Genomic DNA, 23,686 nt, shown 5'->3' on the forward strand with positions numbered 1-23,686 from the left:
CTTGTGCACTTGACACACTTCCCTGGCTTATTTAAAGGGTAGGGCATGTGTTATTTATCCAAACATACCAAGAATTTTTGGTTTTCACCTTTTTCTTTGTTCTGGGGGGAGAGACCTTGAATTACTTGTTCAGAAATAATATTGGGCTAGTGGATTACACATAAGGCTAAAAGCTGGTCACTGAACTCCTTGATGAAATTAAATACTTGGTCAGAAATAGCACTGTGCCAAAAAATTGTCACCTACCTGCAGTCTTATAATGAATTCTGTATGTTAAGAGGTTGTTTTTTCATGTGCAATGTCATGGTTGGAGTAGCACTGCCTTAGTATGTAATAGGGCTTTCTGCTTCTGTAACCACAAATAGTTAATACATAATAGCAGAGGACAAAGCAGAAAGTGATTGAAAATATTAAGCAGGAGGTCTTTTATGGAGCTGGAGTGTTGTCTGGTATGTCTGTTTTGAGAATGAACCAAACTTAAAGCATCTTGGTTTTGCTCTTGTTTGCTCCTGTTTTTGACTGAGTTGTTGAATGGTTAGCAAATGTTCACTGTCTTTTGTAAGCTATTCTTTTGGCTGATTGCCCTGCATCAGTAATGCAAAGCATCAAAGTGTCTCAAGCTTTCTGAGATGCTCTGCTTAAACTGCAGGTTCCTGTTTTCTTTCTGTCTGTGTGTTGCTCCTGCTGTGTAACCTATTTTGGCAATGTCAGCTGGGTATTTCTTTCCAGCTTGTGTAAAGCTTTGAATCATATCAAAAGGACAGAAAAGGAAGAATGCTGATTTCGGTGATGCATTACTTCCAGCCTTTACTTGCATTTTCCCCCATGTACAGATTTCAAGGCAGCACGCTACTTCCCATTTAATTCCAGACCGTGCTACATATGTATTTCTCTATTGCATGCTCTAATACGCTTGCTTTTCTTCCTCAGTTTGCACAGAGGATTTCCTTCTTAGTCTAATTGTTAGTGAATTTCTTTAAGCAGACAGTCTAAATTGCTGTCTGCCACTAACATGCTAAACTTAGTTTCTGCAATAACTCTTTGCTACAACAGCACAAGCCTCTTGTGGAGTGTCTTAGTGTTGATAACATGCTGATGCCCTTCATTATGTGCGTGTCCTCTGCTAATGGAAGCTTGAGCTTAAATTGAGAGTTGAACCCTAGACTAAATCTGATTAAATAATGATTGATATATTAATGCTAAAATCCTTGAAAAGGTAACAAGCATGCTCTCCAGAGTATAAACAATAAGTACAAGCAATGAGGCTGGGATAAGCATTTGCTAATTGAAATGAATACTGTGTAAACTAAATGTAGTGTTTGTTGGCCAGAGGTGACTTAAATATATACTTTATTCTACAGAATGGGTGAAAAGGCTGCAAGTTTTGAACTGGAGGCCAGAAAAAAATTGGTTGCACAATGTCTTATAGAAACTAAGGTGGTTTTTTCAATGCATTAATTTTAATAGCTGCTGAAAAAGCAACTTCATTGCAGTCTGTAGGTTAAAGGACTTGCAGCCATGCCTGGTCAATGTTTATCTCTTAATTAAAACAGAAAACTAGGGAAGGTAAATAAATTACTATCTTCATGTAGCTATATGTTATCTAGCTCTCTTTTACTCCTACTTTAACTCTTAGGCAAGTTTCTGACAGTAATAAACTAGTATTATGGGCTTTTGACTGAGTAGTGTATTCTATCCTGATGCTGCTGTTTACTGGACATTCCAGGCCTTTCTGGCAATGTATTGCTGAAAACATAACTAAGGAAAAGGCCCAATTCACTCTAGTATACAGAGTACCTAGTTCTGCCTCTGTGCTTTTGCTGCATTTTCTTCTTTCCACAAATTCTACTGTTGTTAGAGATAACATCTAATCATTAGCACAATGCAAATTTAGTATATTAATGATTCTGTATTCAAGATAGCTGAATTGGTCTTATTTTTGAGTTCCATCCTTTTAAGGACAATTTTGATATTCTCTGTCAAAGTCCACTGAAATACAAGACAGTCTTACACTTTAAGATGTTCGATTGATTAGTGACTTGATAAAAATGGAAAGAAGTTCAGAGGAAATACAATTTGCAGGTGCAAGAAATCAATTTCTACCACAACAGTAAATAGGAAATAACTCCCTTGAGAGATGGTGCAGAAAGGGGCCAGAGGGCAGGCATGATATACAGGTTGAATTAGGAACATGATGCAAAGATGGGCATGAAAAGGACAGAGAATGTCAGATTATTCACAGTTAAGTGATTTTTTTTTAACTTGTAAGTTTTTTCCTTTTATAAGTAAAGGCCTTTTATAAGTAGAGGTGATTTTAATGAAATACGATAGTCATTCTTCTAGCAAGTGAAATGGCTTTTTGTTGTTGTTTTTTAGAGTTGGCTATGTGAAGCCCTGACACAATGTATTTCAGAACTGTAAAACTGTTAATGTCTCATTGGCACTGTGTACAATGTTCTAGTAGGTTTCTTTCTGCTCTCATACACCTTAGTTAGGTTATATCACCAACTGTTTCCAAAGATACCTTCGTGCTGTCAGTCTGTTTCAAAACTTCATTGCAGAAAAAGAAATAGGTGCAAGTCAGAACTAGCTAGCACTTGTTCAAACAAATCCTGAAAGAGGTTCCTTGTTATCCAGCATGGTATCTCTTTACCATTTTTTTTCTGCAGTGTAGAATCAGAGCATCTTAATTTCTTATGCATTCTATATTAAATTACTGTATTAAGAATACATGCCGAATGTCTTGTTGTGTTAATGGCAACAAAATCATACTTTATCTTGCTACTGATATTGGTAATCTGCCCTTTTGATAGAATATAGCAATGTGTGTTAAATCCATGTAACCAGGCAAGCAGTGCAGGAAACCTGGAGCCTGAAGCTTCAGCTGGAAGGACACAAAAACATGATGGACAGCTTATCTCCGTGTCTGTTAGTCTGGTGCAACTGCAAAACCACTAGCTGCTTAAACTATTCTATTTCAATAAATTGTGACTTAGCTGAATGGGGGTGTTAGTTTTTTGTGAGGCTGTGGATGAAACATTTCTCCTAGCAGTCAAAGGGAGGCCAATTATTTGGTTTTGCCTGGGTAACCTATAGTGTTTGTCTCTCTCCTTAAGGAAGTCTGTCGTGTAATGTTCATGCTCATCATAACTTTAAGCTGAAATTACTAAGCCAATGAATTCAGTGTTTTTCTTTCCTTTTTTTTTTCTGTCTCCATCATTGTGTTTTGTTTTTTTCCTCACAATTAACTGTAGATGTAATAAATGTCTTTCAAGTGCTCACCTAGAGACCTTTAGTAGTTTGATGTTTTTGAGGCTTTTCTTGGTTACTGCCCTTTGCATTCCCAGTGATAAATTTCGAATTGATGAGTTTCCCACTGACAAATTTACAATTTTTATTAACTACATCTTCCCTGGTGCTTAGTGTAATAGAGAATTGATATTCTGTCAGGACTGACTAGGACAGATTTGAGATGCATTTACATCAACACCTGACTGCATAATTCGGTTCTCTTCTATCTCTCAGTTGTACCTGGAGCTGCAAGTTGTTCAAATATTATATATGCAGGTCGTGATCACTAAAACGTCATATTGCTTTTAGAGGGAGTTATTTAAACTTGTGTACCTAGCTCATTTTGCATTTTACAAACTAATGGATTTTATTATGTTAGCTTATCTCATGTGTGCAATTATTTTCTCTGTAATAGAATTTCAGTTGTGCACAATCTTAAGATAAAAGTGAAAACCAGGACTTTAAAGCTCAAAAAACCCTCAAGGACTCTTCCTAAATTTCAAATAGCTATCATAAAATAACTTTTAAAAATCATATTAACCATGATGTTTTTCTGTTTCTCAAAACAGGTGATATTTCGAGAATATATTTGCTGGGTCTTCCAGATAGGAGATAAATGTGTTAAGCTGGCAAAGTGATTCTGGTAAGAATTTTTTTTGCTATTTCTCCAGTGAATGTCACTATAGGTATAAGTGTTTGCAGTTTTGCTACTAGAAGGAGCTTTCTATACCATTAGTGCAAACAAACTTGATTTTACTTACAAGGTCTTGGTTTTTTTACCTAATAATTACATATTAATCCATCTGTTCTATTTAAATGTTACATTGAAAGTTTTTTGGCTTGTAAGGCTTTTTGCACATTCTGTGCTTGGATATGATGAAAGTATTTGACTTTTGAAGCTTTTACTTCAGCTGTTTATACGGAAATAGGAGTTAAATGTTCTGTAGCACTCATTAAGTGAGGTTTATGTGGATTAAATGATCTTGTTTCCATAGCTGCCATCACTGATGATTGTTTTTGTTTTGCTTTCTTCTGTGATCCTCTTGAGAGTTTTCCACAACTGAGTCTTGCATTTCTTGTCCTATTTGAGTTAAATGTTTCTCCATGCACTAGTGCTGGGCATCCAAAGCAAAATTAATCAGTCTGGAAAGCAGAACCAATATTTTTGGTATTTCTTCGTGAACAATGGCAGAATTGTCTCTTGAATTAAGCACACACTAGTAGTGACTGCTACCCAGAAGGAAAACGCTGTCTGGTTTGGTTGTAAATCTAAAGCATGGTACTTTTGCAACTCCCAAAATTATCTGAACTCAGTAACTTTTTTCTTTTCTTGAAACAATCTGCATACTATGGGAATACATAACATGGTAGTGTTCAAATAAACTATTAAAGAATGTTTTCTCTACAGTGTTGTGTAAGTGCTATGTGTTTTGCCCTTATGCTTCAGGTCAAATATCTTTTAGTAGCAGACAAATGTTGAAGCTTGCATAGAGGTTACAAAGAAAAGCTGGAACAATGTCATTAACTTTCATTTATGCAGTGGGAGGGAATGCTCTGCTACAGGCTTTTGCTTGTTAGATTTATGAAATCAGTGTTTGGGGTCCTGGGCTGTTAGCTAAAATTTCACTGAAATTCTCTAAGTTTATTTTTTTCTTTCCTTTCTACCCTACCTGGGTGTACTGATGCCTCAGTTCCACAGACACTGTCTTTTGGAGGAGGTGAGATACAGGGAAGAAACGCTCTCTTTCCCTCAGTGTTCTGCCTATAATGAATATGTTTTCTGATGGAGTTAATTTCTGTCCTTTCCTCTACTTACAGCTCAGACATGAGCAGTGCCAGCAACTCACTGGCACGGGAATTCTTGACTGATGTCAACAGACTGTGCAATGCAGTGGTACAGAGGACAGAAGCCAAGGAAGATGAAGAGGAGGAAACTCATATGGCAGCACTGGGACAATACTTAGTTCAAGGCCGTGGGTTTATTTTGCTTACTACTCTGAACTCAATAATTGATCAGGTAGGAGCTTTTCTTAAGTGGCTGTAGTTTGTGTATTGAGCTTTGGCTGCATGGATTTGTCTGGCTCATGTTGTTCTTGGTGCTTGTTTTCTTCCCTTTTTATGGAGAGTCCATGAGTTAATTGGGAAGACTAGAAATTCGAAAGGATATGTTGTAGTTACATTCTGTCCTTCAGCAGGAGCAGAAAATGGAAAACTAGATTATCGTAGACCTGTTTGCCAGCTCCTATTTGACTAAGGCATGTGTGAAACTCAGGTGCAGTAGCTGGGTGGGAAGAGACTTCAGTTGCATGTCCCTGAATCATGTAAAGTGCCAAAATGCTTCAGTCAGCTTGTTGTGTTTGAAAGTTATTTATCTTTAGGACTGAAACCATTGTGATAGTGCTGCAAAGCATGCCATAAAAGAATTGTGTTTGAATTCTGTGCTTTCTAGAGTTCTTCTCTTCACTGAAGTTCTTAGTAAGTGTTAGAATCCCAGTAGGAGTGGAAGTTTCTTAGTGGTTATTTTGTGGTTTTGATTTTTTTGCTGTTAAATTTTTGGAACAAAGTTTTGGACTTGTCTGGGGCTTCATGTTGACTTAAAATCACTAAGTTTTGTGCTTTTAACTTTTCTGGTTTTCTTTTTTGAGGTAATCTTTCTACGAGAGGGATTGGGAGAGCTTTGTACAGAAACAGTTGCAGAGGTGTAATGAATACCTTGGATGCTTTCTGATTGGCTCTAGTTAATGATTATAGCACTCTGCAGTTGGGGGATTTTTTCAGTGCTTAAAACAGCAGAAAGGCATAGGGAACTGAATGCTTAATAGCGTGGTAAAATAAAGCAGGTTAATCTATTTTTTAAAAGTAAAGATCTTTTGTTTTTATTTTGTTCCTAACATAGGAGCTGACATGTCGAGAAGAACTTCTGACCCTCCTGCTGTCCCTTCTGCCACTGGTGTGGAAAATCCCTGTCCAGGAAGAAAAAGCAATAGGTATGTTTTATCATCCACAGTATTAAGCACATAAAAAATGTGATTTGTGTTTTACCACAGAGCCTAGGACTCTGTGCTAAAGAGTAGCTCTTTGTAGTACATACCCTCTAATATGGAATGAAGATGTGAATTCTGCAGAAAATTTAAATTATAAAATGCTAAAAAATTGTGCAGAGAATGTAAAGGCTTTTGGTCAGTGTGAAAGGCAGTGCTTTTGTTGCTGTGTAAAAACTGGAAAAGGAAGTGGCAGTGATCTGAGTCAGATGTTTTTGTTTCGTTTTGGGCTCTTATATTTGTCTGATGCATTCTTTTCCCTCCTAGAGGGTAAAACAAAGAAAAACTAAATAAATGAAATTACCTGACTGTTTGAGAGAGTTTCTAAGGAGTCATACCTGAAGCTCTTCCAGGGTTTTTTTTTGGTATTTGAAACTCCTCCAAATTGAAGACTTGTGGTAATTTTTATAGACCTGGGAGTCTTTAAAGGGCCAGTTTTGTTGAACTTTTATATTATAAGCTTTCCTGCTTGCTCAGTTGCATCATTCTTTCATACTCCCATAAACATGATGGAATTAAAGAAATGTTTTGGTTATTCTGGGACACCTTAGTGGCTTTTCCAGGATTATTTTAAAAAGTAGATGTGTAAATAGGTTTCAGGATGCTGTGGTTTATACAGTACATAATACACAGCTTTTACTTCTGTGAATTACCCTCTCTTAGTACTGGAAGAGTAAGTGTGATGTATCCACTTGTGCACTAAGTAGTTGGTTTTTTTCTTAGACTGAAGTAAGTTCCCCTGTATTAGGCAGCTTTTTCTTTCTGTGCAGGTAATATTCATTGTTTGGTCAAGTACTCCTGATTGATTTCCTGCCTTCAAAGCAGATGATGTTTCTTCCTTAAGTATCACAACCATGACTTTTGAAACAGCATGGCACAGTTGTGCTTGCACATGGAAGCATCTTTTCCTTCAGCTTAAATGACGTTTATAGCTATTATATGGACTCCCTTTTGTCCCTGACTTTTAAAATCCCCTACTTTCATTTTTGCTGCTTGTATTTGGAATAATTAATGCTGAAGTAAAAAGACTGAGGTCTGTATACTCGAGGGTTTGCACTGATAATAAGTAGAGAAATTTGTTTTTTCTGTTACCACTAGTGCACTGACAGTGTCCTCATACATGCTGAGAGGGCTGTGAGCTAACACACTTGGTTCCTATTGCCGCTGAGTTGCAGAAAGTGACAGTGGAGCATCAAGTTAAAAAGACCTTTCTTCCTCCCCTTAGTTTGCTTACTAAACAGTCCTTTCATCTACCCTGGAATCTTTTTTTAAGAATGTTTTTTTAAGAATAGTTGTGCCAACAAAAAGTTTTAGGAAGCCTTTTAGCACACTTTTGTTTAATCCTAAGTAGAAAATGGAATCATTTGTCTAGGCTTTAAAAATAGCCAGTATGGCCCCTAAACATGAGTTGTTGCTGCTTGTTTTATGCTGAAAATGTCTGATACTGGTGCATACAAAACCATGACCTATTAAGATACAAATTTGCTGTGTATTTTAAATCTGAAAATGTAGAACTCTAAAATTAGCAAAAATGCTTTACATATTCTAATGTTCCTTTAATGTTCCTCTGTTATCTTTCTGTTTCAACAGATTTTAATATACCCTTTACAGTAGATATATGCCTGACCAAAGAGAATAATGCAAGTTCTGTGAAATCTACTCAGGAAAAACTAAACTTGGATGGCAGCGCTCATTCATCTCTTCAGACTTGTGCAAGGCTGGGTCTCCGGTCTCGGAGGAGCGGCCGCCTGCGCAAGACCACGCACCGCTACTCCGTGCGAGATGCAAGGAGGTCCCAGCTGTCCACTTCAGATTCCGAAGGCAACTCTGATGAAAAGCCTGCTGTAGTAACAAAACACAGGCGCTCCCAGCTACTGCAGCCCTTCTTAACCTCTTCTGCTAGGGACAGCTACCCTGGAGGTAGAAGTGATTCCCGACCTCCTGAAGAGGTACCAGGTTCTAATACCAATGCCCCTGATCTAGACAGTTCCAGCAAAGTTATTCCAGCACATGAGGTTTTGGATGAGCCAGCTGCAGGAACTTCTGAAAGCAACATGGATAACTCTCCTTTTGACTTATGCCATGTCTTACTGTCTCTCCTAGAGAAAGTGTGCAAATTCGATATTGCTTTGAATCACAGCTCTGCTCTTTCAGCGAGTGTCGTGCCCACATTGACAGAGTTCTTATCAGGATTTGGAGACTCCTGCAATTTAAGTAGTAACCCAGAAAATGAAATTGTTTCTGCAGGGTGGACAGAAGAACCTGTGGCTCTGATCCAAAGGATGCTCTTTCGAACAGTGCTGCATCTTATGTCTTTAGACATTAGCAATACAGAAACAATGCCTGACAATTTAAGAAGAAATTTAACAGACTTACTTAAAGCAGCGTTAAAAATCAGAATTTGCTTGGAAAAGCAACCTGGTCCTTTTGCTCCAGGATACAAGAAAACACTACAGCAGCTGGTTCAGGATGACTACATATTTTCTAGATATCGTCACAGAGCCTTGCTTCTACCTGAGCTTATAAAAGGAGTCTTGCAGATTTTGATCTGCTGCCTACAAAGTGCAGCTTCCAATCCATCCTACTTTAGCCAAGCTATAGATCTGGTTCATGAGTTCATACAGCAGCAGGGATTTAAGCTGTTTGAAGTAACGGTGCTTCAAATGGAATGGCTGTGTATGAAGAATGAAGGAGTACCTGGGGAAGTCTCAGAACATCTGAAAGCCCTGATCAACAGCATCATGAAAATAATCAGCACTGTCAAAAAAGTAAAATCAGAGCAGCTCCATCAATCAATGTGTACAAGAAAGCGGCACAGACGATGTGAGTACTCTCACTTCATGAATCACCACAGAGATCTCTCTGGGCTCTCCGTGTCTGCTTTTAAAAATCAAGCTTCCAAAAACCCTTTTGAAACTGCTGATGGAGAAGTTGATTATCCCGAGAGATGCTGTTGCATTGCTGTTTGTGCACACCAGTGTTTGCACTTGTTGCAGCAAGTTTCTTTGAGTAGTACCTGTGCTGAGATTCTCTCAGGTGTACATAATGTGGGAATATGTTGTTGTATGGACCCAAAGTCTGTGATTGTCCCATTGCTCCATGCTTCTAAGTTGCCAATATTAAAAAATTTTCAACAGCACATACTGAACATCCTTAACAAATTTATATTGGATCAACTGGGTGGAGCAGAAGTCTCTCCAAAAATTATGCAGGCATCATGCAATATATGTACTGTTGACTGTGAGCAGCTCGCTCAGCTGGAAGATGCCTTGCAGGGCAACTCCAGTGATGCCAGTCCCACCTCTAGTTCCTCTTGCAGAGTTCAGGGAATTCTGCCTAGCACTGGATCTGAAGACATGTTGTTGAGATGGCATGCACTGGAGGCTTATCAGGACATCATTTTTGAAGATGACAAACTACGGGGCGCACAGATCGCAAGCCATATTTGCCACTTAATGCAAAAGGGGAATGTAGTGGTCCAGTGGAAACTGTATAACTGTATCTATAATCCCGTGCTTCAGAGAGGAGTTGAGCTAGCTTGCCATGCTCAACAGCAGCTTGGACTAAGTACAGCTGATAAATTCATGTGCAGTTACCATAGCCAGGATTTGCCTTCTGAAGTGCTTCAGGTTTATTTGCAGATGCTCCCTGTGTTGCTAAAATCCAGGTTGGTTGATTTTCTTTTTATTATTGGAAAACGTGCTAATTAGGTGCAGAGCTTTGTATAATTGTTACTGATCAGAATGTAGGTTTTATTTGGACTCTGGACAGTGTTTGGCTATTGCAGGTGGCAAGAAGATAAATACTTGAGCAACAGGATACAAGTCTAGATTCATAAGTCAGAGGAAATGAGGGCCCTCTACTCATGAGCTATAGTCTTTAACAAACCAAACTCTGTAGCAACAAATAAAATCTTTGTCCAGTGTGACACGCTCTCTGCCTCTTCGTTCCTTGTTCTAAAATTAGTCAGGAATGTTTAACAGATTGATATGTCATTTTTCTGTGGGAATTAGAATACATATTTTTCTGATCTGTTTCCTTTTTCTTTCTAGAATGGCCACTTATAGAAACCACCTTTCAAAAATAAGGCTTGATGTTTACTTTTCCTGAAATAACTGTTTTCTAACTTATAAATTCCTACTACCCAAAAACATAGTTTAAGAACAGAAACCAAAACAAACCAAAAGGCACAAACATTCTCCCAAGGCATAAAATAGATACTTTTTATTTATTGTTAAATTGATTAAATAATTGTTTAATGAATACATGGAACTTCTTTCAGAATGTGAATGTGTTGTTTTGTCCAGGAAAGGTTGATTTTATTTCTCTGGAGTTCCTGAAGTGAATTTAGTGGGTTTATCCAAGACAAAGAGTAGACTACTCCAGTTTATGTGAAGGGATTATCTAATACAGTTTTAACTTCTATCCTAACCTAAACTGTATCAGAAGGTATTAATTTTTGAAAGTGTACTTAGTGGCAAAGAGGCAAGAGAAATAAAGCTTAGATGAAGAAAAATGCTTAAAAAGTCCTGTTTTTACTGGCTTAAAGGTGGGAATAAATAAGTAAATGATCCATTTGATTCTAGAGTAAGTGATCCTGTGGGAAGGAGATAGGAGGTAAGTAAGGTGGGTGTCTACAAGCAAACATAGTATGCTGGAAAACCTGGTGGTTCTTACCCTAAATTTTGTGCTTGGAGAGTAGAAAAAGGGAAAAACAGACTTGGAAGCAAATATATGAGAGTTTTTTTTGATATTGGGCATGCTGACATAACAATTGCACAAAAACTTGCGCTTGAAAGGTATTACTGAATTTATCTGAAATACGTCATCTATGCACCTAGTAGACAGCTAGGAATGTGTCATCAAGTTTATTTGAGAAGGAATCTCTACTTTCTGGTGAAATCACTGAACAGAGAAATAAAGATACTAGCTTCAATTGCTAATAAAAAATTGGGGCAGGGACATACTACTAAAGAGTAAATGTCATAAATAAAGTTAATTAGCCACCTTCAATGTTTTGAACATCATATATTTTTGTGGTCTGCATTTTAGAGGGTAGTATTTCCTTCATTATATCTCACAAAAAAGTTGAATTTTCCACTACTAGGTGAATGATGTTGAGTTGGGATCCTAGAGTGCTGCAGACAATTTCCTCTTCTCTTTAATTTATGGTAATTTATAGCAATTGCTGACTTACATGAGTTTTTGGCTGGTTTATGAAGTTACTTCCTTGTGCTTTCTCTTGCAGAGTAATTAGAGATTTGTTTCTGAGTTGTAATGGAGTGAATCAAATGATTGAGTTAAATTACTTGGATACATTAAGAAGCCATTCTTTGAAGGTGTTAGAGACTTTGATACTTTGCCTTGATGATCATCAGGAAGACCAAGCAACACCAGAACTGGAAGGCCTCAGCAGCGAACAAAAGGAATCTGTGTCTGACTTGCCTGCTTCTCTTTGTAGCCAGCATGCTGTTTCAGAAATCCCTCAAAGCCTGAGCAAGTTCTATGCTGGCTTGAAAGAGGCTTACCCAAAAAAGAAAAAGTTTGTGAGCCAAGACATTCATGTCAACACAATAAACCTGTTCCTCTGTGTTGCTTTTTTATGTATAAGTAAAGAAGCAGATGGTGATCTGGATTCAGCGAATGAGTGTGAAGATACGTCGGGATATGATAGCACAGCTAGTGAGCCATTGGGCCACAGATTACCCTATCTGTCCCTGGAAAGCCTTACTTTGCCCTCTCTGGAACATATCCATAGGGCTGCAGATATTTGGTCCATGTGTCGTTGCATTTATTTGTGTAGTTCAGTTTTCCAGAGACAGTTCCATAGACTTGGAGGCTTTGAAGCATGCCAGAGATTACTAATCCTGATCATTCAGAAACTTGCGAAAAATAAGGAGAAGGAGCAAGAAAAGAGGGAGAGAGTATTGAGTGAAAGCAGCAGAAGTTCACATGGGAGTCCTCGAGCTGAGCTTCTCAACAAGGATGACTCTGTTCAGCTGGCTAAAAGCAGAGAGGTGACGCAATTGGAGCTTGGTAGTTCTGGCAGTCCTGCTGGTGCCCAGCAGCTGGTGCCTAACTCTGTCTCCTGTGACAGCCCTGGGAGCATGGAACCTGCTTTGGTTACTTCAGGTGCCAATCTTGAAGGGATAAGGACCTCTGCAAGAGAAGAGACTGAGTGGGCACTTCAAGGAATCAGGCTTCTAGAAGCTCTGCTGACCATCTGTCTACACAGTGCGAGCACCATGCAGCAGAAGACAGAAGTGGAGATGTTTCACCAGGTACTGTGCAACTTCCCCTGGCTTCCTTTGCTCCTGTTTGTTTCATACAATATTATTTTACCAGTAATTTACTCAAAAGTTCTTCTAGGGAAGTAAAAGTGTCATGCAGTTTTTGTGGTACCATGTTTTGTATGGTACTGAAAGTGTACAGCCAAATACTGAGCTTAGTAGTCAGAGTAGTGGCCTGTCTTCTTGAGTAGTACTCTTTTTAGAAAGAGTCTTCAGTGGAGAATGTGTGTGAAAGGGATGTTGCAGGAAAGCAGTGTAAGCAAGATGTCACCATTATACCTAGTGACTCATGTTCTTTGAGGATGGTTCTGAGCAGAGCCATGGTGCTTGAGAAGGGACTACTGAAAGGCACAGATAACGAAAGGACACCTGAAAAATTATTCCTTAAGTCTTAGAGGTCAACTAATTCAGTATTCCACAAGAAGCTGTTAATTCACAGAAGGCACCTTCACTTTTCTTTAATGTTTTAATTACTGTCTTGAGTATTACTTGGCAATTTGTTGCAAAGCAGGAGGCATTAAGTACAGGAAAGAACTGGAATCTGGAGTTCTGTCTTGAACATTCACTGTTTTATGATCTTGGACATGTCCACCCTCTCTTGTTAACTACTAGTAGTGTTGTGGTGTGCTTTGAATGCACAGTGTACCTGAAACTGTTTCAAAAACGTTTATTTTTGAAACAGCACTTTCACCTGCAAATTTTAGACAACAGCTTTTTGCCAGATTTTTTCAGTGTGCAGGTTCTAATGAAATCTGTCGTGACATGTAGGATAAATCTTTCTTATTTCAAGAGCCTGGATGAATTCTGGTGGTTTTAGATGAGAAGTCAGATTAGTGTAGGTGGAAGAAGAAGCTCTTAAATGCAAGAGCCAGTGTATTTCTGTTAGCTAGAAATAGTAACATGAATCAAAATGTTTTTTTCTCCCCAAACACAGAATACCGGTGTGGATGATATCTTACTTGAAATAAGAGAGCAGCTTGCTCAGTCAAAAGTGATAGAAACTGACTTGGCAAAGCCTCTGTTTGATTCACTGCTTCGTGTTGCGTTGGGCACTTTTTCTGCTGATCTGGATCATTCTGAAGAAAAAATTGAAAAGGTATGAAACATCAGCTAAACAGTCTAATTCTGAATAATGCAAGATTTTCTCACATTTGTTCTCTGGGTCTTTTAAAACTTGATAGGAAATGTTTGTATGTGTTTGATTGTTGTGACAGTTGAAGATGAAATCTCTGCTTCTCATACGAAAGTGGAATGCTGTTTATTGATGTGGTGCCCACAATTACTGCTCGAAATGAGTCATGCCCCAAAAAGTAGCAAGCTCAGTCAACCTGATGTTCTCTGTACTGTTTCATCTCACAACAGTGTGATGAACTCTTAAAGGAAGAGCTTCAAATGGGAATGTTGAGTGACCTTAATGGCTGTAGATATCTTCAGCTGCGAGTGAATGTTACGGGGCATGCTGATGGTGATAGTGATTTAGAAACACAGTTTTAATGCTGCTTACTAAAACTTCTATCATGTAGTTAGGAAGAAAAATCACTGTTTGCAGATTCAGTCTTTTACAAAAGAATTAGGTTTTATAACATATTTCAAGTTTCTTGGAAGTGTATCAGTTTCTTTTCCCAATGGGCTTTGAGAAAATTGGCATTTGAATGGTTCTAAATCATTAGCTTTTCTGATCCAAAGGCAGATTTTGTTTTTCTGACCAATGACAGTTTATTTGCTTGTATTTTACAGACTCCTTACACTGAGAAGGAGCCTGTGTCACAACCTGGAGAAATCTCTGAAGAAACCGAAGAATCACAGTGCTGCAGTCTTAAACTTTTTGCTGAAGAGGAAGGATATGAAGCAGATAGTGAAAGTAACCCTGATGATAGTGAAACCAAGAATGAAGGTAAATGGGAACTTCCTGAATATACAAAGCTGTCTTTATGATATGGCAAAGCTTGTTTGTCTTTTGAGGTGTACCAAAACAGTGCAAGCACCTCTAACAGGTAGAAATAATTAACTTCATTTACTTCTGATAGAATGGAGTTACAGATGGAGAGATGATAAATATTCTTATGGATGTTACAGAAATTGCTCTGTCTTGGTTGTTTTGGTTTATGTGACTCTTGCTCTAAAGTCATGTTGCTCAAATGTCATCTAGAAACCAGAGAGATAGGTATCTGTAGTTTGTTTGAAAGTCAGTGCTCTAATGTTTTTTCTTTAGAATTGTCACCATCTGGTGGAAATTAAATAGTCTAATTATGTTATAGAATACTGGATTGAAAGGGGCCTCAAGGATCATCTGGTCCAACTCTTTTTTGCAAAAGCACAGTCTAGACAAGTAGCCTGGCATCTTGTCCAGCTGAATCTGAAGTGTCCAATGTACCACTTCCCTGGGGAGATTTATTCCAATGCCTGATTTCTCACTGGGGAAAACTTTCTCATTGTGTCTATATGGAATTTCCCCAGAAGTAACATGCACTCATTACCCTTTGCTTTGTCCGTGTGACTCCTTGGAAAAAAGGAGTCTACCTTCTTTGTAGACACCTTTTAAACGGTGATAAGGTGTCCTCTAAGCTGCCTTTTCTCAAGGCTGGGCAAGCCCAGTTCTCCCAACCTTTCCTCCTGTCTTTTTTGTGTAGTGGGGACAAAAAATAAACAGAGTGGTTCCAGATATGGTCTGACAAGTGCTGAGTAGAGTGGAACAGTAATTTCTTTCTCTCTGCTGATTATGTCCTTGTTGATGCAGCCCACCATCCCATTGGCTTTTTTTCCACAGCAGCACACATTCACTCACACTGGGCTTGCTGTCCACTGGGACCCCAGCTCTCCAGCCAGGCAGATCCCAGGCTGTGCTGCACTCCTGGATTTTTTTTCCCCGTGTGCAGACATTACATTTGTCCTGGCTGAACTTCACAAGGTTCCTGTTAGCCCCCTCTTACAGCCTATCCAGGGTTCCTGCAGGGTGACTCTCCCTCCCCGAGTGTCCACCTCCCCCTCAGTTTGGTATCGTTGGCAAACTCCATCAGGGTGGATTGATCCCATCACCCAGATCACTCCTGAAGATGTTAAACTGTGTTGGGCCCACTATCAATCCCTGGGGACCCCGCTGGTGGCAGTGTCCAGTTTAAAAAGGATTTACCACCATCCTCTGTGTGTGGCCAGGCAGTCAGTGCCCAGCACTGCACAGACCCCTTGTCTCCACCCTAATACATCAGATTCTCTGGGGGGAGCCTGTGGGAAATTTTGGAAAGCCTTGGAGGAATACAGGTTGACATCCACTGCTCATTCCATGTCAACCCAGGAGGTTTCTCACCTGTGGAAGGCTATCAGGTTTGTCAAGCGCTGTTTGGCTTTTCCCAGTCACATGCTTCATTTGACTTGATAGCCCCCTTGTTATACAACATATCTCTTTATTCTAAACACTGATATGCACATTCTGTTTGTGTAATTAATCTTAAACATGAATTTGACTTAATTTGTTCCTTTGTGCCGAGCACACCTGGGTGCTTATGTTCTGGTATGAGATCAGCATGAGCAGCAACAGCCTTTAGTAGAAGTACATCAAACTGCTGCTGTTTACCTGCATGGCTAGGCTTTATCAATAGATTTTATAATATTTTAAAAGCATTTGTGAATTAAAAAATTAATTTCAATATTAATCTCAAATGATACGTTTGCATGTAACATGTCTGAACCAAGTCATTTTAAGTAATGTATTTTAAAGTCTCTCCAAAATGTAACAAGGCAGGCTTACATGTTTGTGTTTTTTTCTTTGATTGTCACGCAGAAATTCTGTCACGAGCATTTTCAGAGTTAAATAACAAATTGCTTCCTCCAGCCTCTTAATATGAAATTCCTTAAATTTATCTTATTTCTTGGCAGGCTCGAAGTTTGTATAGAACCTTGGAGCTCTGTTACAATGATTTTACTGTTGTGTTTCATGAACTGCATATTTTGCCATTACTGTGTGTGTCCAGTCCCCAGGAAACGAAGCTAGATAGTTTAAGAGCATGCAATGGGCAAAACTGCATCCTTGCTCTTCTGCATTAGCAGCAAAACAGAAAAATCTGAAGCGGAATATAAAATTACGCTAATTTCTGAAAATTGGTTATAACCTAGTGACTGTTTATGGTTTGTACCTATGAGATATGTCCTTGCATGTTCTGCTTAAATCATGCAAACTGTATTCGGCTGAGTAAGTTGCAGTAAGACACATGTGGTTTCTTTTTAGGAGCAGACACAAAGGCAGAACCAGGATGTACTGGTGTTTCAGGTTATTTTAATGGCCTTGCTGAAAGCATCAATCAAGGAGAATTAATGTATCCTGAAATCTGCATGTTAGAATTAAACTTGCTCTCAACTGGTAATGCAAGTTTAGATGTGCTTGCTCATGTATTCCAAAGCTGCCTGAATATCATCAACCAGAAGGAGAGAAATGCCACTGTCCTCATAGAACAGGTAAAAATGTTATTAACAGAGGCAACAGTTCAGCAGTTGTGTATATTTAATTTTATCATACCTAATGGAGTGATCTTGAGTAGTCTCACTTTTTATGGGACTTGATAAGATGTGAAACTGTGTAAATGACTGATATTGTCAACTGCATTGCATTTAAGTTACCAGGAGCTAAGTAGTTTATTGAAAAGTATTTGTCCTACACAGCTTTTGAGTTTTGCAGGTGTCTGTTTTTATCAAGATTGTTCAACCCCTACAGATAGACTTGATTGTCAGAGCCTTAAGAAAAAAGGGCAGATACCTGCTTGTATCTGTGTATATGTAAGCATTCTAAACCTTTTATTGAATGTGTACTTTTAGAAACTATCAGTCATGTACCTCAAAAATATTCCATGCTTTTTTCTTCATAGCTTTGTTTTAGAAGTTAGTTATGCAAATGATCATGCCCTCATGATCCTTTGGAGTTCTGATAGTTACCTTTTTTAACAACTGAATTGAGTATCCTTCCTGCAAGAGATAATAATTTGAAATTCGAAGTCTCTCTTCTGCAACTGAACTGTACAGAACAGGAAAGATTGTTCATTGGCAAATATAAAAACAGTCCATAATTTCAAATCATTTGAATTATCATTAAAACCAATTGTAGTCAGGAATTGATTAGAAGAATTTATTCCTTAGTTCTTTGAGCTGGTGTGTATTCTTCAGCTATTCATTTTACCTTTCTTTTCAACAGGGAGCTGTTAAACACCTTTTGGGAGGATTTCTCAATATATTGACACAAACAGAAACTAGTTTTCATGGTGAGTTGAAGGCCCAAGTAACTTAAATACTGGTTTTTAAAATTTCATGTATACACAGTCAAATAGTGCAAATGCAAAATTGACAAAGGAAATTCATTGGCTTGTGAATTTATGCAGCTGCTTTTTTAACTTGTAAAAAACTTGTATAACTTTTGTGTAAATATAGGATTATTTCTGAGCTAGTGGAAATAGGTTAAAGAAATGCTGGCTGCTCTTAAAATGATAGTTGAAACCAGAAACACTGATAAGACAGTGTTAAACATTGCTTGGAAAAACTACCAGCTGATGAATTCACATTCCATCACAACATAAGTCTGTATTTCCAGTTTCTTTGTAACTTGATGATGTCTTGGGTTTAATTCTAACTGGAAAGCAGCTAGCTAATCCAAGAATGTGGAAGCAGATGAAATGCTTGCCCTAAGGTAGCTTCACACAGTGAGGGTGCTTCACAACAGGAGGTGATGTAAACCATCCCAGGACTTGAATCCATTATGGCTTTATGGGGAGAGCCTTTTGCAAGGCTTGGTTCTCACACTTTGACTCCATTTTGCAAATCTGGGTCAAAATTTAGCATAGCACTAACTGATTCAATGGAATTTTGAATAATAGTGTCAGGAAGTACTGTTGGATCTCGCTAGAATTCATCTTGTAATCGTTATTGCTTCCTTAATTTGAAATGTTTTTGAAAAACACGTTGAATTCCAAATTAATCTTTCCTTGTACTAGTATAGAATATGAATTTTTAAAGCTTAACCTCCATTTCAACAATATTATTGTCTCCTTATTTTTAGCATGTCAGATGGTGCTGGTAGATCTGCTAGTTTCCTTGATGAGTTCACAGACCTGTTCAGAAGAGCTAACTCATCTTCTGAGGATATTTTTGGAGAAGACACCTTGCACAGTACGTATGGAGTGGCACATAGCAAAATTCAGAGGTCTAATGAGAAAAATGAAGCAAAAAGAAAATCCTTTCGCATCCAAGAATTTTGGGAAATAAGGAGATGCACAGCAATGTTTGAACTGATCAGAGCAAGTACAATTTGGTTGTAGAAATAATTCCTTCTCAAAACTGGAAAAGGAGAGAGTAGATGGGAAGGGTTTCGAGGGGTGTGTTGGTCCTGGGAACTCTCTTTAGCACAAGAATCCTCTCAAGGAGACTGACATTGTGTTTGTGGATGACAGAACAACAATACTGTAGAATTTACAGCAATTCCTTTAAAGTAAGAGATACAAGGCATCTCACTATTTTGAGAATGCTTTAGCAGCAGGAATTACTTTTGAAAGTGTCCCAAGTTGGTTAGTGTGATGCTGGAATCTGCTCCTTGTGTGGGACATACTGCTGAAATAACTCTGTTGGTTTCTGTGAGAGTCTTTAGAAAAGTACAAGTGGAAGAAAATAAAAAAAAATTACTGTGCAGCGTGAAATAATACCAAACCAAACAAAAAGTCACAAGTCAAATTTTTAATGATAGCTTGTAATTATCAGCCAAATAACAAGAGAAACTTTTTGGCTTAATGGCTCAGCTAGTTTTGTTACTGGTTATGCAATAAAAAAGTCATGGCCTGTGTGTGCTTTCTTAACCTGCCTCAAAGCATGGGATAAAAGGTGCAATCTTTACATGCACATAGCAGGGGTGAGATAAGATTGTGCAGTGACCACCTGCTGCATTTCAGCTGATTCCTAAGCGTGGTAATATGAAGTCTGATCTGCCCAGACTCAATTCCCAGAGCCTTGTTGGGCCACACAGTTTGTTGAAGTTGCTGCCTGATGCTTTGCCAGTGTGTGTGGGTTTGGCTATATGAGCTCGCTTCTCTTGGGAAAACATGAATGCAAGTTTAAATGAGGAGTAGGCTTCTATTTGGTTGCACGATACTTGACTACACAGTATAAACAGTTTCCTTTTTTTTCTCATTTGTTTTATTTCTTCTAGGATATACTACTCAAGGGTGTATTGAAGATTGTAGATGCTAATTTTTATATGAATCCATTACAGTACCTTGCCTTTCCTTTGCTGAATGGCACAAATTTGAGTAGCAGTTCCTCACAAAAATGCGCTGGCACTTCCAACAATAAAAATGCTGGACTACTAAAAAGACCAAAATTGTCACAGAGTAAGAAAGAGGCAGATGGTGAAAACTTGAGTCACCAGCTGCTTTCTTCTTGGCACGTAGCTCCAATTCACTTGCCTTTAGTTGGGCAAAACTGTTGGCCACACATGTCCGATGGCTTCAGTGTCTCACTGTGGTTTCGTCTGGAGTATGCTCACGAAACAGAAAATTCAACAGAAAAGGGGAAAAAAGTCAAGAGGCGAAGCAGACTCATAGCTGTAAGAGAGAACAGTTTTGACAGCACAGGTGAGGATGTGGTATTTTGTTTTTATTGAAGTAGCACTGGAGGATTCTGGTTATAAGTATTACTAATCTATGTACTGTGTACAAAAGTTGGAAATGTTATGATTGATATCAAACAGCAGTGGTAGTATTTCTAATTTTTTTAATGACTACTGTGCCAAATACTTAGAGATACAACATTTCCAACCATAGTTCTTGAATTAGATTAATGCCTGTTTCTTCAGAAATGTAGTATTCTCATTGAATTTGTAACTTCAGTAATATTTATGCTACTTCATGTGATGATGAAAATAATAAATGCTGCAGCTGTGGTTACGGAAAAAACCTGCTCAAGTTTATCTGATTGAATGTATTGATGATCAAGTCTCAGGCTGACTCAGTATAAATGCTCTTAACTTTCCTTGTGTGTGCACCATGTAAATGCCAGTAGCAGTACAATAATTTTCTGTTAATACTTTTGTAGGGACGCAGCTGCTCCCAAACTGTTCCAAGCAGAATCTTTTGGACTATAATTTGCAAAGGGAAAATTCCTCATTTAAAATATCTCCCATTCACAACACTTGGAATACCTTAACTCTTTTTTCCTTCTTTTTTTATTTAAATAGAAAGAGGGAAAACCCAACCCTGAACCTTGGAACTCAGTAGAATTGCTTTTGTTACATCTGTGCTTTTGCTTGGTAAATTAAGAATGCTGATCGTGCTTAAAGGGTAGGGTGGTTTGTGAAGAAAAATCTGAAGATTTCTTGGTGCAAGCTGATAATTCAGCATAGGATTGTAATATGATATGTCAAAAGCATCATTGGTGGAGTGTATTCAGCTCAGTGGATTTATATATTACAAACAAAAACATGTAAAGTGCTGAGTTAATGTTAAGTTTGTCTATTTCTGTTTGAGGCCTAGGTTTCTGAAGAGAATCAAACTTACTAGTCAACCCACTTAAAAAAAACCAAGCCAAGCCACCTCAACCAAACAAACCCAATTCTATGCAATACCTGAACTGTTATTTTTCACACTTGATATATGCTGTGAAAGGCATTGTTGTTGTATTATATTGTAATTGCAACTTGTTTTTATTTCTAGAAGACACCAAGTCTATAGGAATGGAATATGTAAGCCTGGGAGACAAACTTGTTGAAGATGGCTGCATTCATATAATTTCACTGGGTTCCAAAGCTCTGATGATACAAGTTTGGGCAGACTTGAACACCGGAGTGTTCATATTTCGGTATGCTGTGTTAGTCCAGAAGCAGTCCTGTGGACATATTGTATTGTAACCCCTCATAGCAACTTGCAGAGAGTACTGATGGAGGGTAGAGAACTAATTTCTGTAGTAGAGACATCTTGCACACTGATGGGGCAAAGTCAAGTAAGTGCATTAAATTATCAGCTTCAGCTGGTAAGCTCTGGTCTTGAGTGTTTCATGTAGTCATTTATAAATAACTGCCCACAAGGCAGCAATTCAAGTTCTAATGAAATGACGCAATCAGTGTGAGAAGATGGAAAAGATTTTTGCAGCTGTAGGTTTTCACACCTCAGCTGTGAAAATTACTGTTATGTAGTACTTACTGGGGCAGTCTTGGTTTTAATCTTCTGAGTACATTTTAGCCCTTATTTTGTTCTCATAAATAATCCTTAAGTATCCTTGACATGTGTCTAAAACTGCAATTTTAGAACACTGTATTTCAGTGTTCAAAGCATCTGCAGTTTTTTTCAATAAATTGAATTCAACTTTTCTCTAAAATAGAGGTATCTTTATCTTAAATGTAAGCACATTTATACAGACAAGTTAAATAACTAAGGTGAAAGTGTTGTGATGATTTTCCTAGCTTATGCTGAGCACTCTAAAAATAGAACTGTGATCAAAAAAATTACCTGTCAAAGTTAAGAAATGCAGTCTCAAATTAACTGAGGCCAAGTGTGCAGATTTGGGGCTTAAAATGCAAATATGGAAATACACACCCTCATTTTTCCTTTTCTGTTGTTTTCATAGTATGTGTATGGATCCAAATGACGAGATGAAAGCTGGTTTGCTGGCACAGGCTGAATCTCCAGGGAATGTTTTCCATGTGGGCAGGTGGCAGCATTTGGCATTAAAATATCTGCAGAAGCCAGAAGGCAAGAAAAATTTCCATGGAAAGCTGTTGCTGTGGGTTTCTGGTCAGAGGTAAAGAACACAATAGTTGTACCTAGATATTTAACTTCTTTCAAAGATATTTTCTGGTAAGAAAATATCTGCTATATCTTGGTGCAAGCTGCAGTTGAGTAGTCTTCTAGGAGGATAGGAGAAGGGAGTATGTTACACTGTTAAGAATTCTTTAGAATGTTAGAGATATCCAGAAGATTCATGGATTACTTTGAGAAGTGTCAGTTTATACCATGGACCAGTGCAAACATCAATGTTTTTCTTTATCACAGATAAGGAAAAGAGGCAAGATTTTGAGTAAGATCCAAAATAAGCTATGGCATGGAGTTAGCAGTAGGCATAATGTGTCTAGTTGAATCTGGATTAAGGAGGTGTAGGTCAGGTACTGGCAATATCGTTGAAAGTAGGAATTAAGAGGAGTAGGAGAAAAGGCAGTCACTTTATACCACTAAGAAAAATGAATAGGGAAGAAGTTAAAAAATATTTCAGACAAGAACTGAGAGTGAGAAGTACTACTTGCACTGCAAGTTAAGGTCCATGCTCCTAAATGAGGTACCTGATACTATGTTGAGTGAGCCTGTGCGTGTATGAATTATTCACTGGTTAGATAAATAAGAATTTATTAAATATCATAGTCTTTACCCTTTCTTCCTAAAGTCCAGTCTGTGAAGGCTGTGTTAAGTCTGTGCTTGTATCTCCAAATACGGAGGTATAGGGGAAAGCTAAAACTGCTACAATGTTCTCCGCATGTGTAGTTGTTGAGGCCTCTCTCTCTGTAGATTTAGTTGCTAGTTTGCTAATAGTTGGGCTCTTTCAGGAAGCTTTAAATGACCTTTACAGTCCAATCAGTCTGTTTATGTAAGGGCACGTAAAGTTAATTGGATGCTTTCTGAAAGCATCAGGCTTATTGCCTGTGGCTGTGCAGCACACTAGTTCTGACAATGTTTCCTGGTACAAGCAAATCCTCATCGTGGTGTTTTCTAGCATTTGGGGAACCATGGTTTTCATGATGTGCATTAGCATGCTCAAAGGACTTTGACTTGTTAGGAATAGTAGAAATGATTGAAAACTTGTGGTATTTTAGAAGTGGATGTAGTGTTACATACCATTTCCTCTTTGAGGTCAGAGGAAAGAAGGAAGAAATTTCAGAACTAGGAGAACTTGATTTCATGGCAACCCTAGCTGGGACTCTATTCACCTGTTCTGTGCAGTATTGGAATGTATGTATCATTTTGTTACTGAGTTTTAAGGTGCCTGGAAGTTGAAGAGGACTTCAGTAATTTAGCATGGCTTCTCACCTACTGAGTATCAAAATGAATTTTA

General features: G+C 38.2%; 1 protein-coding gene across 1 annotated transcript in view; it reads left to right on the forward strand.

The window, feature by feature from the left end:
* The window catches only part of LYST (lysosomal trafficking regulator), a 76,035-nt gene that overhangs the window by 8,627 nt on the left and 43,722 nt on the right, over positions 1-23,686 (forward strand). The window contains exons 2-14 of the mRNA XM_063390443.1: positions 3,861-3,934; positions 5,110-5,308; positions 6,188-6,278; positions 7,923-9,999; positions 11,581-12,613; positions 13,557-13,718; positions 14,360-14,516; positions 16,845-17,071; positions 17,802-17,868; positions 18,660-18,769; positions 19,800-20,223; positions 21,301-21,445; positions 22,211-22,384. Of these exons, the coding sequence (XP_063246513.1) occupies positions 5,117-5,308; positions 6,188-6,278; positions 7,923-9,999; positions 11,581-12,613; positions 13,557-13,718; positions 14,360-14,516; positions 16,845-17,071; positions 17,802-17,868; positions 18,660-18,769; positions 19,800-20,223; positions 21,301-21,445; positions 22,211-22,384 (4,859 nt within the window). The 5' untranslated portion in view covers positions 3,861-3,934; positions 5,110-5,116. The remainder of the gene's footprint in view (positions 1-3,860; positions 3,935-5,109; positions 5,309-6,187; positions 6,279-7,922; positions 10,000-11,580; positions 12,614-13,556; positions 13,719-14,359; positions 14,517-16,844; positions 17,072-17,801; positions 17,869-18,659; positions 18,770-19,799; positions 20,224-21,300; positions 21,446-22,210; positions 22,385-23,686) is intronic.

This window comes from Prinia subflava, chromosome 2 (genome assembly GCF_021018805.1).
Source record: "Prinia subflava isolate CZ2003 ecotype Zambia chromosome 2, Cam_Psub_1.2, whole genome shotgun sequence".
NCBI lineage: Eukaryota > Metazoa > Chordata > Aves > Passeriformes > Cisticolidae > Prinia > Prinia subflava.